Raw genomic sequence first — 18,290 nt, 5'->3', positions numbered from 1 at the left:
AGCCATTAAAACAGGCATCCCTTCCGATCCATTAATCACACTACCGGGAAATTTAGCTACCTTTACAAAATAACCCAAATCTGCATAAAGATGCTCATTAGAGATTTACTGGCCGACTGGAACTCTGAAAACAGCCTCAAGTCCAGCTACTGGCAATAACTCTGTGAAAATGTTGTAGCAACAGAAGACAAGACAGATGGTTAAGAGTGTTGTCAAAAAATAGCATGAGGGGCGCCTGGGTGGCTCAGTTGATTATGCGCCTGAGTTTGGCTCAGGTCTTGATCTCGCGGGGCTCATGGGTTCGAGCCCCACATCAGACTCTGTGCGGACAGTGCAGAGCCTGCAGCCTGCTTCAGATTCTGTGTCTCCCTCTCTCTCTGCCCCTCCCCCGTTCACACTCGGTCTGTCTCTCAAAAATAAACATTAAAAAAAGTGTGGTTTTTTTTTTTTAATTTTTTTTTAAACGTTTATTTATTTTTGAGACAGAGAGAGAGAGAGCATGAATGGGGGAGGATCAGAGAGAGGGAGACACAGAATCTGAAACAGGCCCCAGGCTCTGAGCTGTCAGCACAGAGCCCGACGCGGGGCTCGAACTCACGGAGCACGAGATCATGACCTGAGCCGAAGTCGGCCACTTAACCGACTGAGCCACCCAGGCGCCCCTAAAAGAAGTTTTTTAAACTAGCATGAATAAAGCTTAGCAAAAACCTATAAACACTGGGGAAGAATTCATTTACATAGGACAAATAAAGGTCAAGTGAAATTTCAATAATCTCTGAAAACTTGTAAAAGGAAAGATTTTGATCAGAGTGGAACAGAAGACAATGAACTGATCATAAACCGGGAAAACCCCATGTGTTACCTGGCACTAGCACAGGAGCCCGTGGTCTTTTGGCGTGTGCTCCGCCTCAAACTGGGGAGCTCAGCAGGTGGGGATTCACTGCGCTTCTTGGTAGATTTTCTTAAACCTATACGTGTGAAACGCAAGATCAGTTTTTGTTTTTAAAAGTTATCGTAAATTAAAAAGTACAAAACTCTTCAGGTCAGAAGACCGCAGCATCTTCCGTGGCCTTTGTAGCACTCTACCAGGGTCCCTTCCCAGTTGGCCTTTACTTACCTGACTCATACTGGCAAAGCCAATATGGGACACGCCGCACTCCTGGTCAGGATAGAAGCTTCTCACGTAAGCCCAACCTTGACTCAAGCTATGCCACCCCACGAGTGACAGTACTTCTTCTCTCATCCTATCCCCTTAAATGTTCTGATCACAGCTGTACTGCTCCGCTAACTAAGCCAAGAGATTTTCTTTTTCGCATTTACTACGTATTTCAGGTTTTTACTAAATTGAAAAAATTGCCTAAATTTCATTCGCATTCATTAGCACTTTATTACATGGCCTTTAAACTGTCCCATTTCACCTAGTTTATATAAAGTTCGTCAATTAAGACTACGAGAGCACAAAATGCTTTCTTTTCTTTACACCACCCCATCAACAAGGAATATAACACTGGAGCTGAAGGCTATTAGGATGTCCAATATACAGATAACTGGATAATTCGGGGTCAAACGTAAATCAAGCACACTTCACATGTCATTCTAGAAGCTAACTGATACCCTTTATAGGGTTAACAGAACCTAAAAAGGTACAGCATTAGGTAAAGGTAAAGTTTATTATTATTTTATAAACCACGGTGAAGCAGTCAGAGTGCTGTTCGCCCTCCCCCCCGCCCCCCCCCCCCCCAACAACGCTATCATCCATGATGACACGCTGGGCAGTGTGCTGGACCTAAACAAAGATCTCCAACAGTGAAAGGTCTCCAAAGTCAAAAAGCCTATTTCCAGGAGAAGTACAGCATCATCTGACAGAGCCCTTACCTTTATCTGAGACTAATTACATAGTAATAACAACTCTCTAGCTCACTTGTTATTTCCCCCAGGAAGTTCTAATGTTTTGGACCATTTCACTGCTTCACAGTGGAAAGATCAGAAATTCCTTACTCCCGACTGGGATAAAAACACCAGTAACAGCCTGGATAAGAGGTGGTAAAAAAAAAAAAAAAAAAAAAAATTCCAGACATCTTCTTGGGCTTCTAGCTGCTTAATTTAAAACTTCAGTTCATTTAACTTGGGATGGTCCCCATACCACGTATAATAAAAGTTGCTAAGTAAAAACAGCACACTACTAAAGAATCTTTAAATACCAAACAGAAGTTATGAAGACAAAAATCGATGTTTAGACAGGCATTATTACCATTTAGAAATCTAAACCAAACCTTCCACGCCTTTTTTTGTCTCCCCCAGAGTAACTTTCGGGAAACTTTACGCAGACTCCTCAAACTAGCATAAAAGGACCAAGCTGAAACTTTAATTGGGGAAAGACTGGCCTAAGAGTTTCTTAAATTTCAATTTTGCTTTTAGACTGATTTTCTACACAGCATATCACCACAGTTCCTCGGTGCGATCACCAATCTATGCCTGATACCCTATACTAGCTTTCCTCTGCCTGGACATACACCCTGTCATCTGCAAGACGAACATGGCACGTGGACAGAATCCAGGACTAGCTTAATGTATTCAGCTAATTAGTATCACTCTTTTTTTAATCTGTAAACAACTCAGAAATTATTTTTAAATAATGTTTTAGAAAAGATTCCACTCATCTATTTGAATTGTGCAACTAAGTTAGAATAGACTAAAAATGTACAATTTACAGAAAAAATGAGTGCACATTGCATATGAACACTCCACAGTGTTTTTACCTCTAAAGCACTTTAAAATCCCTTGTTATTATCACTAATATTACTTAATATGATACTAAATGTCTTTATACATATACCGTGATACAGCAATGGACATTAGCAAACATTTTTGTTTCTATTCAGTGACATCCCCCCAAAAATTCAAATAAACACACTGTGGGTTACTCCTCTATTGCTAATGAGGTGACAGTATAGTTTTTGACCAAACTTTTACACTTTCACTACCCATGCCCTATTTTAGACTTCAGTGTTTAACTTTCTTTTAAATAATTTCACGCATATGTCATTTTCTTATGATAAAATGTACTCACTTTAAATTGCGGGGTTCAATATGGAGTTTAACAAACGTACCGACCCACATAACCAACACGACAATCAAGACAGGACGTCTCCATCGCTCCAAAAAGTCCCTTCATGCTCCTTGCTGCTAATTCCCTCCCCCACATTTCGGACCTCTGGACACCACTCGTGTGCCTGTCTGGCATTACTGCCTCTTCTAGAATTTCATAAAAATGGGAGTCCTATAGTATTTTGGAGATGAATTCACATTGCTGCACAGATTAGTAGTCCATTCCTTTCTATTGTGGAGAAGTATCCCTTCGTATGGATGTGCCACAATCTTCATCCATTCTTGGTGTTAAAATTTAAGAGAAACGTACTAAACAGAAAAGTAGGACAAAGGAGAACCACAACAACAGAGTAGATAGATATTTTTAACTGATATTATAATCCCGCTGCAAAGTAAAATGGCTGTCAGGCTACGTGACATGACTCCATTTAGCCTGATAAACTAGGAGAACCCCAAACATTCTGTTTTCTGAAAGGCAATCCAATGGTAAAGGAGCTGCTACATGTAACGCTCTGGTGGAAAAGAGGTCTCTATCTGTAACATTACCTGAACCCAGCATGGGAGACAAAACTAGCGGTTGTATGTATCTCTGCTCCCAAATCTGGAACAGGGGAACACCTCACAACTGGCAAAGAGTGATAATTAATAACTTTTCAGTATTTCTAGGCAAATCAAGTCAAATGTTGGAAGAACTCTACAAATTCTCCCTCCCAAATCTAAAACATGTTAAGATTAGAAATGTCAAACTTTCGGGGAAAAAGGAAAGCTGAAGTAGTGTGGCAAACCAAGCTCTGCCTAGAAATGGGGAGAGCTTAACTTTCTTTTGGCCATTCAGCTGTCAGTTCTAGAACATTTTTTTTTCTTTAAATGAAGTATACCATCAAGCCTCTTTGTTTTTAATGTTTATTTTTGAGAGAGAGACAGAGATGGGGGGAGGGGGAGGAGGGACAGAAAATCCAAAGCAAGCTCTGCTGCTGACAGCAGTGAGCCCAATGGGAGGCTTGAACTCACAGACCACGAGATCATGACCGAGCCAAAGTCGGGATGCTTAACCGACTAAGCCACACCCAGGTGCCCTAGAACATACTGTCTTCACAATATTAGACTGGCTTTAGTTTTCAAAAGCACTTTCAGATATAAAGTTATGATTATTCTTACTTTTCAGACACAAAAATATTAACTGACTTGCTTAAAGGTGCGTAACCCAGCCAACTACACAATTCCTAAGCTTATTTTGAAGCAAAACAGAGGCTACTACATCTTTACTATACTTCTGGAAAAGCGTTAAAATTACAACTCTACCTCCACAATAGTGATTTGTTCAAGGCCCAGGGAAATGAGGGGCTTTCTTACAAGCTAAATTCATTAATGACTGGATAGTAATCTTGGGGAAGGTAGGGTGAGGGAGCCGTAACACAGGCTGGGGACCGACAGGGTCATCTTTATTTGAGCTCCTGGATCCAGCCAAGCCTGAAGCAAACCAATCTCCTGACTTTACCAGTCATGTGAACTGACTGGTGTATATATGTATGTATGCCACATATCATATAATATATGTCATAGAATATATTTACCTTATATAACACAGAATTATATTAAAATTATAAAAAGGCAGGTGTTGACAAATTGCAGCCTATGGGCCAAATCCATCTGGCAGCCTGTTTTTGTGCATCCCACTAGCTAGGAATGGTTGTTAAAAAGAAGAAGATGTGACAAAAAACTTATGTGGCCAGTAAAACCTAAAATATTTACTTTATGGGACTTTACAGAAAATATATACTGACCTGGACTTTGAAGAGAAAAAGGAAGAACAGTATATGGACTCATCTAAACTTCAAAAATCAGTTAAATATTTAAAAAATAAAAACTTGTCCCCCCCCCCCCAAAAAAAAATAGAAACAAAAACCTCTTGTGTTTTAAAAAGAAAAACAAGGGGCGCCTGGGTGACTCAGTTGGGTGTCCAACTTTGGCTCAGGTCATGATCTCACAGTTCATGTGTGCAAGCCCTACGTCAGGCTCTGTGCTGACAGCTCAGAGCCTGGAGCCTGCTTCCGAGTCTGTGTCTCCCCCTCTCTCTGCCCCTCCCGAGCTCGCACTCTCTCTCAAAAATAAACATTAAAAAAAATTTAAAAATAAAGAAAAGAAAAATAAGACTAGAAAAATAAGCTAAGCAGCATTAGTTTCAGTCCTAATTTTTCTAGATTATTAGTTACTTTGATTTTTTTACTTCTAAGTTTTGCAATATTCCCACAGATAACAAATACATCTCCACTTTAAAATGGAGTAGACAAACCAATGAATAAGGTACACAAACCAGTATTTTAAACAAGGGTATTCAAAATCAATTCATTTATATTTAAAGTCATCAAAGGATGATCAGGAATGATTTTTGAAACACAAATCCCCAATTTGTTTATACATTTTAAAAAGCTATGAAGTACCCATTTATTTACACATGTTGAATCTATTGCAAAAGGTTTTCAGAAAGACTTGTTTTTTCTTCATAAAGAGAAAAACCAAATAACATGACTATTATCCCACATGGAGACTTCAATTTAGAATCCTGCAATGGGGCCATTTTGCTACTGGAAAAAGTGAACCAAATAAAGAGAATTAACTAACAGTGGGAAACTTTTCAGTAGCTAGATCTTGATTCCTTCAGCCAAAACAGAATTGTGAGAACCTGGTAGAACTTGGTAGTGTTGCGTGTCTACTTTCAAGTATATACATCCCTACTAATTAATGGTTACTTTACCAAAATAAATTCACAAAATGGAAAGTAACCTATCCTATTAAAAGGGATCATAGATGGTTATTTTAAAATCACTCAGTAACAATAAAAGATAAGTTTTGCAGATGACAGTAAGCTAATTCCCAAATGGAATTTTCTAAGCCAAGTTTTTATTTCCTAGTCAATGCAATTTCATGCATGGAGTTGGCAATACAAATTAAAAACATTAGACATATACAAAGATACTCATCTAAGCATTGTTTTTAATAATGAGACACTGGAAAAGAGCTAAATGTCCAATAATAGGGAATGGTTAAATAAACACCAGTATAGTAATAAAAACTGCAGAACACAGTATTAGCTAATAAGGATTTGAACAATTCGCATTTTACCCTATTAGTGGGAATGTAAATTCATATATTTCTAGGGGCAATTTCAAAATAAATCAGTATTTAAAAAGAACATAACCAGAAACCTAACAAGGAGATAATGATGTAAATTACAAAGCTCTAGTCAATTTAAAAATTTAGAACAATATAAATTGGGAATGAGCTAAATGAGAGTACATCCATTTACAGCCATTAAAATGATATAGTTTTTTTGAGAGGAAAAAATCTATTAATAAGTGTGTAGGCAAATAAAAGCACTTTGGTTTCTTCATACCAAAAACATGGATGCTACCTCATTCTGTTGTCGCAAGGATAGAATTTAGTGTGTGTCGCATGTCCAGCACGGAGCCTGGCTTATAATATTAGGGCATTCTACTGTCACACAGAGCAAGCTCCAACTTTTGAAAAAGTATGTGCATAAACATCAAAAAGTATGTGACTTCCGGCTAAAGACAGACTGAATACACATGCATTCACTTCTGTCCTCTCCTAGAGCTCCACTAAAATGGCATTAAAAGAGTCTGAGGCAGGGGCACCTGGGTGGCTCAGTCAGTTAAGCATCTGACTCAATTTCAGCTCAGGTCACGATCTCACAGCTCGTGAATTCATGCCCCCATCAGGCTCTGTGCTGACAGTGAGGAGCCTGCTTGGGATTCTCTCCTCTCCTCTCCTCTTCTCCTCTCTCTCTCTCTCTCTCTGCCCTCTACCCTGCTTGCTCTCTCTCAAAATAAATAAATAAACTTTAAAAAAAAAAAAAAAAAGAATCTGAGGCATAAAATCACAAGGATGAGAAGAATAGATTACTATCGCAATACAATTTTACAAGATGAAAAGCAGAAATTTTAGCACGAGAAATTCCAGAAAACTGAGATAAATTGCCAATGAGAGGGCCACTCAAAATCTCACAAAGGTTCAGGAATTGATGGTACCAGGTACCTCTGGGATATGCTCTGGAATTAAAACTGAGGATTGGTTGATAGGCTGCTTATAAAGCAGTCAGATCCCCAGATCCCCTCCCCCACTTGTACAGCTGGGTAACTGTCCCTCTGCTGACCCAGCAAAACACAAGACCTCTATTCTTAAGAAAGTATAAAACAAAGAAATTCTCAAAGTACAGAGTTGCATATAGGTGCACCATATCAAAATAAGAGGAGGGCAGGAAGATCAAGCATCAACAAGACATGTTAGATGACAGGTGGCCTCTTTTCCTGCTCAGCCCCCAGACCTCGGTCAGGTCAGCTTTTAACTCCAGGCAGGAGCATAAAGGAATCTTCTCTGTGGAATTTTACCAAAGAAAAAGATCTAAAAATAATGATAGAGGAGGTTTTGTAATGACTAAACCAACCAGATCACTAGAGAATGAGTTTCAGTCAAATCTCATCTCTGTGCTCAGAGCTTACAAACTGGATTTTTGGTCCCCATACACTTGAGTATGAGGAAACAACCAGGAATTACCAAAGCCTGAGGAAATTTCCTGGTATGAAAATCAAAACCAAACCAACCTCCCTCCCCAAAAAAACATCATAAGAGAATAGTGCAAAGAAAACTCACCATTAATGTCCTCAAAAAAAGAAAGGCGTCCGTAACAAAAAGGAAATGAGAACAAAATAATCTCTTGAAAATAGAGAGCAAACAAAAAAAAACTCAATAGAAAGGTTGGAAGAAGTTGAAGAAATCTACCAGAAAGCAGAACAAAAAAGTAAATCAAGAATGAAAAGACCAGAACTTTCCAAGAGGATAATCATCCAAAACAACAGGAGATCTAGAAAGAGAAAGAAACAAGGATACAGTGAACAACCATTTCGGTTTGCTTGGTTCTAATCCAGGTTTTAAGGTGAGAGTCCCAAGGGAAACCAGGGCTGCGGGGTACCCTAACAAGAAATGAAAACCCAAAGGGAAGGCAGTATCATGACAATGCAAGTTTCCAGAAAAATGGGTTACATATACAACAGATTAGGAATCAGAATGTTTCCAGTAAAAAACGCTTAAAAATAATGTAATTCTTCAAAATTCTTAAGAAAAATAATTTCTAACTCAGAACTCTATGTTCATTCAAACAAGTATCAAGGTTAATATACTTTCAGGCATTCAAGATCTGAAAAATCAATAAATAAAAGGCCTTTAAAAATCTTGTACGCCCATTTTCTTAGAAAGCAAGTGGAAGTGAGGTTCCATCACACAAAATAGTAATCCAGGAAAGACGATGTGGGATCTATTAACAGCAAACTAAACCAAAGACTGAAGAAACCAAAGACTGAAGAAAATACCCTGACTAAATAAAAACAGTGCACAGGCATAAAAGAACAGCCATCCAGAGGCTTTATTTCTTTAGGAAAATGTAACAAACACAAGTAGACAGCTTGAAAAAGATTTAGACAATTAGCAAAGAGTTTGGAGTAATGGGTTCACAGAAAAGGAAAACAACATCAACAAAATAATTATTTAAATCCAGAAAAACAAAAATATTTAAGAAAGGAACCCTTCTGACACAACTGTAAATGGCATTTCTGTCTCCATACAAACATCAGGCACTGATCATGACTGGGCAAATGGGAAGTGTATGCAGTATGTGCTTGGTGGGTACAGAGGTGCGGTAACTTTCATAAAGGGTGTGTAACAGAGCACACATTGGAGGGGGGAGAAAAGCAACAAATAAACATGAGTACATAATCCAAACACATGGAAACAGATACCAAAATAATCCAACGGGGAAGGGCAATGTGGCGGGAAGACTGTTTTCTCCTAATCAATTTATATGTAACTTCAGTAAAAAGTAATCTGACCAAAATAATTCTTATTCTAACGTGGCATACAAAAATACATACCATGGTTGGTTAAAATTCACTGGGTAAAATAAAACAAAGCCTTCTCAACAAAGAAGCTGATGATACTTGTTTCCATTCAATGTTCTTAAATTTGGCAACTAATTTTCCTAATTTAATTTTTTTAAAGCCTCAAAATTATTAGGAATCATTGGTGATTTTTCAAAGTAATTACATACTAGAATTATTACAGTGTTAAGTTGCTAAATTCGTTCAACAGCTGTCTTACACCATATAGAAAACTGTCACCACTTCATTCTTTTCCCTTTAAGCTCCTCAGCCAACACCTCAGGAGGTGGAAAAATAATTTAATTATGTAAGCTCAGCATGTATGACCCTATAAGACTCTAGGTGAAACCAAGAGTGTAACTCTTAAATTCTCTCCTTCTCAACTCATTCTTATTTCTTCCTTCCAGGCTGGAGGTGCAAAGCACCATGTCTCAGTCTCGGGCTGACGGTAGAGTCCTGATCTAGACCGAATTACCTTCCCAGAATTCTGCATCCGCCTGGTTCTTGTCTAGTTCTAATAATGGCCACAGGCTGCATGCAAGGCACCAGAAGAGTAGAAAACTCAAGCTGGAAGTAAGCTGATAACTGCTGCTATGTTATTAATAATGTGCACATGGTGTCCACTCAACTAATGAGAGGAAACCAGATCTGCAAACAGACATATCAGACTAGAAATATCTTTACGTTTTTCCATAAAGAAGTTCTGTAACAGCCCAGATTTTGATCACAAACTTTCTTACGTTTCTATGCCATCCATCACCTACTACACTCAGCATGTACTTTGAAACAGTCCTATTATTTCAAATTTAGCTTAAAAAGGCAAATGAGCAAAACAGATCTTGAAGCCATTAATAATTGTAAAAACATTTGGAGATACATTAAGACATAAAATATTTTCCAAAATCATTTGAGTCATTACATTGCCCCACTGGTTATACATTTACGCTACATAAATTTTGAGAAGGTCTGTTTGCTTACGTTTAACAACACAGAGCAAGAATAATTTCCTAATGCGTATTAAAAATTGTCACGTAACACTATCTATCCTTTCTGGGGCATTCTCAAGACTTCAACCAACTGATACAGTGTGTGACCTTTGCCACTGAGCTATTTTGATCAGTTGCAGCTGGCAAGCCACAAGGCTTTGGGAAGCCCATCACAAAAGTAGCTGTTTCACTAGTTCTCCTGCCAACTCTAATTCCTCAGCAGGAACCTGCCCATCAGTCTGTGAACAGTTGCCGAAACAGCACATTGGGAAAGGTCTTCTTGCTTAAGTGTCCCAACTAAATGTATTGTATCATTTCCCAAAGGTGCTCCTTGGACTACTGCTGTCTCCCGAGGTAATGACCTGTGGTCAGGCAAATTTGTAAACTACGAGGTTAAGCAGAAGTTACCATGAGGTTTCTCACAGCCTTCAATGTGTTAACGCGTATGCTCCATCTCCCTGAGTAGTATTTGGAGTAGTATTTGGCTGTGGGAAATGAGTTTTCACAAAGTATCACGTAAGTACTGATCCATGAAGTTTTACTGACCAATCAGATCAGTGAGCCTTTACCTAAGAAAACATACCATATTCTAATTAACAGGTTCACTGAATGCTAACAAGTTGAAGAAAACAAATAACTACCCAACTTGGAATGCTTTCTATCTCACAAAGTGGTCTACTCCATTTTTCGGGTAACTTGCAGATTCTGGTTCCCCGAGATACACTAATCAGAAATCTGCCTCTCAACCTCTATCCACTGAATCTAATCTTGTCCCCGGGTTGACATGCAGGGTGGGGCGGGGGGATTCCCCATGCATAAAGAGCCCTTCAAATATATGGCAGTAACTCTCAAGTCACCATTTTATATGTTTGCATGGCACGTTAACTTTACAGTTATTTTTACATTCTTTTATTGATGCTTCACAAGAATATTGTTTTACATATAACATCAGGGACTAGGCTGCTATTGTAACTATAGCCAAATGATTGGCCCAAACACACAAAACTATGAAGAAGTAATATAACTAAATCAAGACCTTCCAAATTTAAAAATAGCTATACTTCAAACTGATCAAAGGCTTTATCAAAGGATTTATCAGTCCTTCATTCTCAAAAGGTTGCCGAATATGTTTTCTGTCTTAAGACACTCAACTTCTAGTGTACACTCTAAATTCTATCACGCATCTCATATACTAATAAGCACTATGCTAAGTCTGCTCATTTATTCCTCAAATAAACGATTATGCCCATTTATAAGGAAAAGATGACAAGCTTTCCCACAGTTGCCAGCTGATAAAAGAGCAGAACTAGAATTCAAACCCAGGGTTTTTACCTGTATAATAAGAGTTCACTATCCCCAAAATGCCATTTCTTGAAACTCAAGAGATCCCCAAAAACTACCTTACTTTGCCCCTATGTTCTTAAGTAAAATTGCCAAGTACTGTCAATTCTATCGCGGTATTGCTTCTTACTTTACAAACTCTTTCCCGAAGTGACACGTAATCATGCCTAAAATCCACCCTGCCCTGTCTGACTTCAAGAAGCCTTCCTAGATTTAGCTCACCCAATCTACTCAATCCTATGCTTCTAGTGTCATGACTGATTTCTGGAACCAGATGGCCTGGGTTTCACTCTTGGCTCTATCACTTCTAAGTTCTGTGACCTTGGGCAGGCAACCTGACCACTGTCCCTGAGTCTCCTTACCTGTAAGAATAGTATCTGCCACACGGGGCTGATGAGGAGTAAACGACATGATCCGTGTAAACTATTTACAAGTTATCAGGCACTTGTAAGAACATTACACGTAAATATTCCCTACTATTTTGTTCTGAAATGATTTTCACCTATTTGAAAATAAACAAATCTGTAGTGAATGGTAGGATATAAATCCTTGGGTTCACACAACATTCACCTCTAAAGATGAATCAATACCAGTAAAGAAGGATCAAATTGGATTTCGTCTCCTCTGGGACCTTAACGTCTCTTAACGACCCAAAACACGGCGTATCAGCACAAGACAGAGCTCACAAGGTTGCAAAGGAAGCGGCAAAGAGAAGCAGTGGCTTCAAGTCACGCGTATCCTGCATCTTCCGATCGCTGCTCTGCCATCTGTGAGACACGTTACCCGTGCAAGTTCTCACCTCATGAAATACATTTCCTTAATAACTATCCTTAAGCACCATTTTTTAAAAAAAAGTAAGTGGATGGCCTATGTAAAATACCTCGTACTTATCAGATGCTAAGGAATTGCACCTTCTCTTGTTTCAACAGCGTAGGGCTCAGAACCAGGGTAGTGGTAGTGAAAATGGGAAAGTGGTATTTGTGACCATACAACACATAGAGATTTGTGACACTGAGGAAGATAATCCAAGGTGAGTTTTAAACTACTCCGTTTGGGACCACGTGCAGAGTGAGTTTCATAGACTGTTTTATTACAGCAGAGGGGTAGGTGGCAACAGGACATTCAGTGCTTTCTCACTTAGAGAAACCACGGACAACCCACCGGGGGCTGGGTTTTCTTTCAAAACTCCTGTTAACAGACTGAAGAAAAGAAAACGAGTGACCAAGAAGAGTTGAGGACATGACACTCGAGAACAATCTGAACTCAACCCTGCACTGGACTCCCCAGAAAAAAGAGCTGAAAGTGGTAAGCTCTTCAAGTAAAGCCAACTGGAAGAAAGCAGAAGTGGAGAAGTAAATTCCACTGAACATGCCACGAACTCAACCTGGCCTGATGGCTGTGAAGGTCACGCAGCTACTACAATGGGTACGTACATATGTACATGTGTACATATGTATGCGCACGCGTGCGCACGCACGCACACACACACTCACACTTCTCTACTTCCTTAAAAACAGAGAAGAAGAGGTATAAAAGGGATAAGCTAACTCCAAGTGCCTAGAAAACCTTGGCAGATCCAACGGGACAGTTGGCTGTGCCCTTTTTTACCTGGCTTTTAATTCCCTTTTGACTTGAAGATACCAATCTTTTTTTTTTTTTTTTAAGGTTTATTTTGTGGGGGGAGGGGCAGAGAGAGAAGGGGAGAGTGAGAATCCCAAGCAGGCTCCGTGCTCTCAACACAGAGCTCAATGTGGGGCTCCAACCCACAAACTGTGAGATCATGACCTGAGCTGAAGTCAGATGCTTAACCAACTGAGCCACCCAGGTGCCCCTCAAGATACCAATCTTAATCTTAATCCAGTATCTGTACCTTGAAATTGAAAAGATTTTAGACAGACGGAAGGTGTATTTAAAATACTAAATTGGGGGTGCCCGGATGGCTCAGTCGGTTGGGCATCTAACTCTTGATTTTTGGCTTAGGTCGTGATCTCAGTTTGTGGGATTGAGCCCCATGCCAGACTCTGAGCTGGCAGAGCAGAGCCTGCTTGGGATTCTCTCCTTCTACTCTCACTCTCCCCCAACACCCCCGCATGCACTCTCTCTCAAAATAAATAAACTCTAAAAAATTAAAATTAAATGCCAAACTGAACAAAATGCTGCAACGTAAAAGATGTTATTTTCACAATAACCCTATGGTACAGATTAAAGACAAGATTTTATGTGGTGCCTACTAGTATTCCTATCACAGTTTAGCTAATATTGAATCAAGTGAAAGTACAGATAGTAGGGTTAAAGGAAACAGTGCTGACAATTGGCTGTGATTCAATATTAGGTTAGGCTGATTCAATATTAGCTAAACTTTGACAAGAATACTAGCACACTATATAGAATTGTCAAGAACCAAGAAAAGGTTCTAGCCCTATCAAAATATAAATCTAAAATGTTCTATGAGGGCAAGGAAAAAAAAAAAAAAGGAAAAAAAAGGAAAAAAAAGACGGTCAAAAGCAAGCTTCCTGGATAAATACTACAAAAATTAAATGCTTAAAAAAAACTATACATAAGGGCTATATTATTCTTTTGTGTGTTTTAGATTTCTCAAAATAGGAAAAAGAAAAGAACACCCTTCAGTGTGACAGCAATCATGTAACTGAAGAGGGCCGCCACCAGTCCTAATCATTCTAATGACATGAACATTTGGCTTCCCTGAAGAAGCCTTTTGACAAAAAGAGAAAGAGAAAAGTGCCTCAAGATCCCTATCTCCCATCTAGTTTGTTTCTCTGCTTGAAATGTATTATTCCCGAATGTTAGCTCTCTTCCGCGGTTCAAGAGGGCAACACTCTTTCCCATTTATGTGGGACAAAACAAAGCCAGTGTAGGGAACATAAGAGGTATTCATCTTTAGACCAGACTCCTTCAAGGCCACAAAACAGGACATGCGAATAAGGCTTAATTTATACGAGGATACATTTATTTTGAAAACTTAGCTCACTATTTCCATACATCAAGAATGTATCATCCCCGAAACACAACCCACCATGTGATTTTTGATCATGGTCCAAAGCGACTCATAACTGAAATAACTTTCTGGTGTGCTTATAGAAAATCCAACTTGATGTCCTGCCCTGATAACAGGAAATAACTTAAGAACTATAAGGAGAAAGACACAGGCACTAAAATGTGACCACTTAGTAATAATAAGAAGGCAGCATTTCTTACCGGTTTCCTTCAAACTAAAGGCAGCATCAATTACTATGCACTGTTACAAATAGATCCGGTAATAAACCTGAGACTGCCTCAGGCCGGAAAAAAAGCAAAACAAATCTGACTACCTTGAAAGCATAATCACTTCTGACAAACCAAGAAACATTTCATTTTAAAAAGAGATGTCGCCATCCACTTACTTGCCAATTTGGCCTGTAATCCAGAAGGGCCAGGTTTTGATGTCTCTGACTTAGAAGACCCTGGAAGAGACAGTTTGGTTTTAGGAAGGCTAACTTTAGGGCTGAAACGAGCAGCCCAATCGAATTTTGAAGAGCCACCAGTTTTACTCTGTTCCTTTTCCCTGCTACTTCTTCTGGGACTGGGACTGGATGCCGAACGGGAACGCCTGGCCTTGTTCTGGTCTTTTCCTTGTTTCACCCTGGCCCCTGGTGGCACGGCGGAGGAGGCCGAGGCAACAGCGGAAGAGGAGGAGGAAGTAGAGGCGGCAGAGGAAGAATCAGTGATGGAGCTGCACCCAGCCTTGGCCGAGGCGGCGGATTTTGAAGCCAGCTTGGTGGGTTTTGCAGATCGCTCTTCGGCACCAGTGGACTCACACACAGAACCACTCTTTATACAAGAACTCTCTGTCCTCTTTCTTTTCTGACTCCGTGAACTGCCAGCGGGCCCACTCTTTCTGGTGTGAGCCTTACTTGTCGATGGCGAGTGTGCAGATTTCAGTTGTTGCTCCTGGTCTAAATGTCTCTTCTTTGACTTACTATGTGGCTTATTCGTTTCTGAGGGGGATTCAGTACGCTGAAGTGCTTTCGGTTTTTTGGCAGAGCTGGGAGAGTTGGTCCTGTTGTAGTCTGGACTAGCACTGCGTTTCACTCCTCGAGAATTGTCTTTCTTAGGCACCTGCCCCGTTTTTTGCCTTTCTGAAGGATTGGCTCTGTCTGGATCCTCTGGTTGTGGAACTATGACAGCAGATGATGAACTGCAGCTTCTGACAGGGTAGATAAGAAGAGAGTTAGTATCAGCCGGCCATCATTAAACCTGTCGTATAATACTTATTAACTTCTCAAATCTATGCAATAAATGCTTTAAAAATAAAAAAGGTGCAAAAGTTTTCCTGATTGAGTCCAGGGCTTAATAAATACAGGTTTTCAAATGGTTCAAAACTGGGGGCATTGAAGGGGGGGTAGGGGGGGGGGGGGGGGGAATAGGTGTAACTTTAAATGGCTAAATATTTGATGACATGATCAAATATTTGTAGATCAGGGCATTTCTTCAGCCCAAAGATTACTGACACTAACCCCCCCCCAATCACAAAACATGAATTAAATTTACAAGAAAAAGAATGCTTAGAACCAGTTGAAGCTAGAATACTGACGCTCTATTTGTAAATACAACTTCTTTGTCAAAGCTTTAAATAACCATTAATGTATGCATTTTTGTATGCAAATGAAGGCAAGAAAGTTTTATAGTATTGTGTTACTCCTTTCTAAAAGACTCCTACCAATTAGATCTTAAGAAATCAATGACCTTTGGCTCTGCCAACAAAAAACAATAAAAAACCTAAGGGTTTCAGGAAAAAAAGGTAAAATGGCGTTTCGGATGCCTATAAAAGTTTGTTAAACAAACAGGTTCTCTAAGCAAGGGCAAAACTGCATTGTCTAGAGTCCGCTGCACTGACATCACTGCAAAGATAATCAACTATTAACCCTCAAAGTTACATTCAGGGAACAATGAAAATACCTATGACAACATTTTGGGATAACCTGCTAAATTTTAATATTATGCAATGATTTAAATGCAAATAATTCTGCCTTGAAAATGTACAAGCAATGTGAAGATTTACCTTTTAGAAAGGTGTCCCCTTGACAGTTCAGAAGTAGTATTAGACTGCACTTTGGGTGCCTTAGAATTAGATTTTCTACTCTCAGGAGGGCTATATCCCTTATGTTTTGCCTGCCCTAAATGTGACCTGTCAGCAGAAAATCAAAACAGAAATCTATCAGGACACTGAGATGCAAATACAGCACTGAAAGTGAAATATGTTTTCATTTTTTTAAAAAGCCTCCCAATTCTTCATTATTGACTACCCTTTTCCCAAATATTTCCAAAACTAAGTTATTGCTCTACCAAATACCCTTGCAAAAAAACCTGCGTTAGAACCGACTCAATACCCAAGAGTTAAATCAATCTTATTACCACTTTTCATGACTGAGTAGCAATATTAGAGTTACTTAAGCAACAAAGAATTTTTCAACAGTTTTACTGCAAATTCACATATGCTAAATTTTTGCAAAGCACAAATCCAGACTTTAGATCTAAACCCTACTTTTACTAGATAATGTGAGTATAACAGCTTAAAAGCTTTGGGGAAGAGGCAGTCTGTGACCCATCCCTACAATGCTGCCGATTCCCAATTTGTAGAATTCAGGTTAGCACAGTAAATGCAGAGACAGATGAAATCAATTCGCAAACAGATTTTACACAGAAAATCATCAGAAGCACTCAACAGTAAATAAACTTACATGAAATCAATAGAGTGATATTTGCTAAGAATGTAATGTACTAATCAATAAAAAAAAGTACAACAAAAACCAAGTCCTAGAGAAAGAGATAAAGAATTGACCACAAAATATTCCAAACACGTTCAAAAGATTCCATCATTGATATATGGTTAGGTTATATTTATAATAAGACATATTCTTGTGCCAGCATTGTTCTAAGAGCAAGTCTGCAGGACATGAATAAACTGTTTTTCAGCGGTTAGGTTTTTTTTTTAACCTCAGGCAATGATTACATTAGATTTACATAAGCAATAAAAAGAGAGCATGCATTAATATATACCCAGAAAAGCTGGTGTTACAGAGGTGAGGGGTATTAACGTAACAGATGCAACTATTGTAATTCACAGACAACATCCATCCTTCATGTAAGGAACATAAAAGAGCATATTCTAATGAGAATAACAAAGTCTCATTAATACCAAAGCTGTTTACTGTTAAAAAAAAAAAAAAATCTTTCAAAGGTTTTAATTCTAACATCATCTCAAAGGAACTTATAAATCAGTCACTGAAACCTCACATGATGATTCTAATTGAATCTGTAAGAATGCCACAGAGTTCTTAACATATCATACAAGTTCCACCATTTCTTCAAAAAGATGCTCTAAGGTTTCTCGTCTCTTATTTTTTTTCTTCCATTTTTCCAGAAGAGTTCAATACTGGATTCTTGAAAGAAGATATGAAATTAGCTTCTCAATAAAAAAGAAATATTTTTGGATCCATAATACCACTTTCATTTTTAAGATTCTAATAAATGATAGACTAGAACTTTCCAAAGACTTACTAGAATAGGTCAACTACTAAAAAACTCTAAGCTAGTCTTTTCAAGTGTCTTCGTCTTGTGGGCTTAGTCTTTTCAAGTGACTGTAGTAATGAATACAAGTATTTTTCAAGCTACTTAATATTTTTTCTGTGTAGCCAAGCTGAACCTTGTAAGATTTATCCACTGTGATTTAGTTTGTGCATTTTTCCTAAATAGTCTTCCAATGCAGAGTGAAATTTTGTTTTAACCCATGGGTTTCCTAATATAGAGATTTAATTTCTGGGAACTGCTTTTGGTTTTGTTACATTTCTACTAACAGATCTGAGAGTTGTATATTAAAAAAAAAAAAAAAAAAAAAAAAAAAAAA

At 38.7% G+C, this 18,290-nt stretch overlaps 1 protein-coding gene across 20 annotated transcripts in view; it reads right to left on the bottom strand.

The window, feature by feature from the left end:
• TRIP12 (thyroid hormone receptor interactor 12) overlaps positions 1 to 18,290 on the bottom strand; it is a 138,801-nt gene that overhangs the window by 67,050 nt on the left and 53,461 nt on the right. For 13 of the 20 annotated variants that reach the window (XM_049614728.1, XM_049614724.1, XM_049614727.1 and 10 more), the window contains exons 3-5: positions 16,446 to 16,571; positions 14,788 to 15,590; positions 863 to 968 (exon numbers count right to left, since the gene is read on the bottom strand). In XM_049614728.1, the coding sequence (XP_049470685.1) occupies positions 863 to 968; positions 14,788 to 15,590; positions 16,446 to 16,571 (1,035 nt within the window). The remainder of the gene's footprint in view (positions 1 to 862; positions 969 to 14,787; positions 15,591 to 16,445; positions 16,572 to 18,290) is intronic. The other 7 variants (XM_049614737.1, XM_049614738.1, XM_049614739.1 and 4 more) reach the window with 2 other exon arrangements.

The sequence above is a fragment of the Panthera uncia genome, assembly GCF_023721935.1.
Source record: "Panthera uncia isolate 11264 chromosome C1 unlocalized genomic scaffold, Puncia_PCG_1.0 HiC_scaffold_3, whole genome shotgun sequence".
NCBI lineage: Eukaryota > Metazoa > Chordata > Mammalia > Carnivora > Felidae > Panthera > Panthera uncia.
Note: the sequence above shows the minus strand (reverse complement) of the source record. Positions and strands in the feature narration are given on the sequence as shown.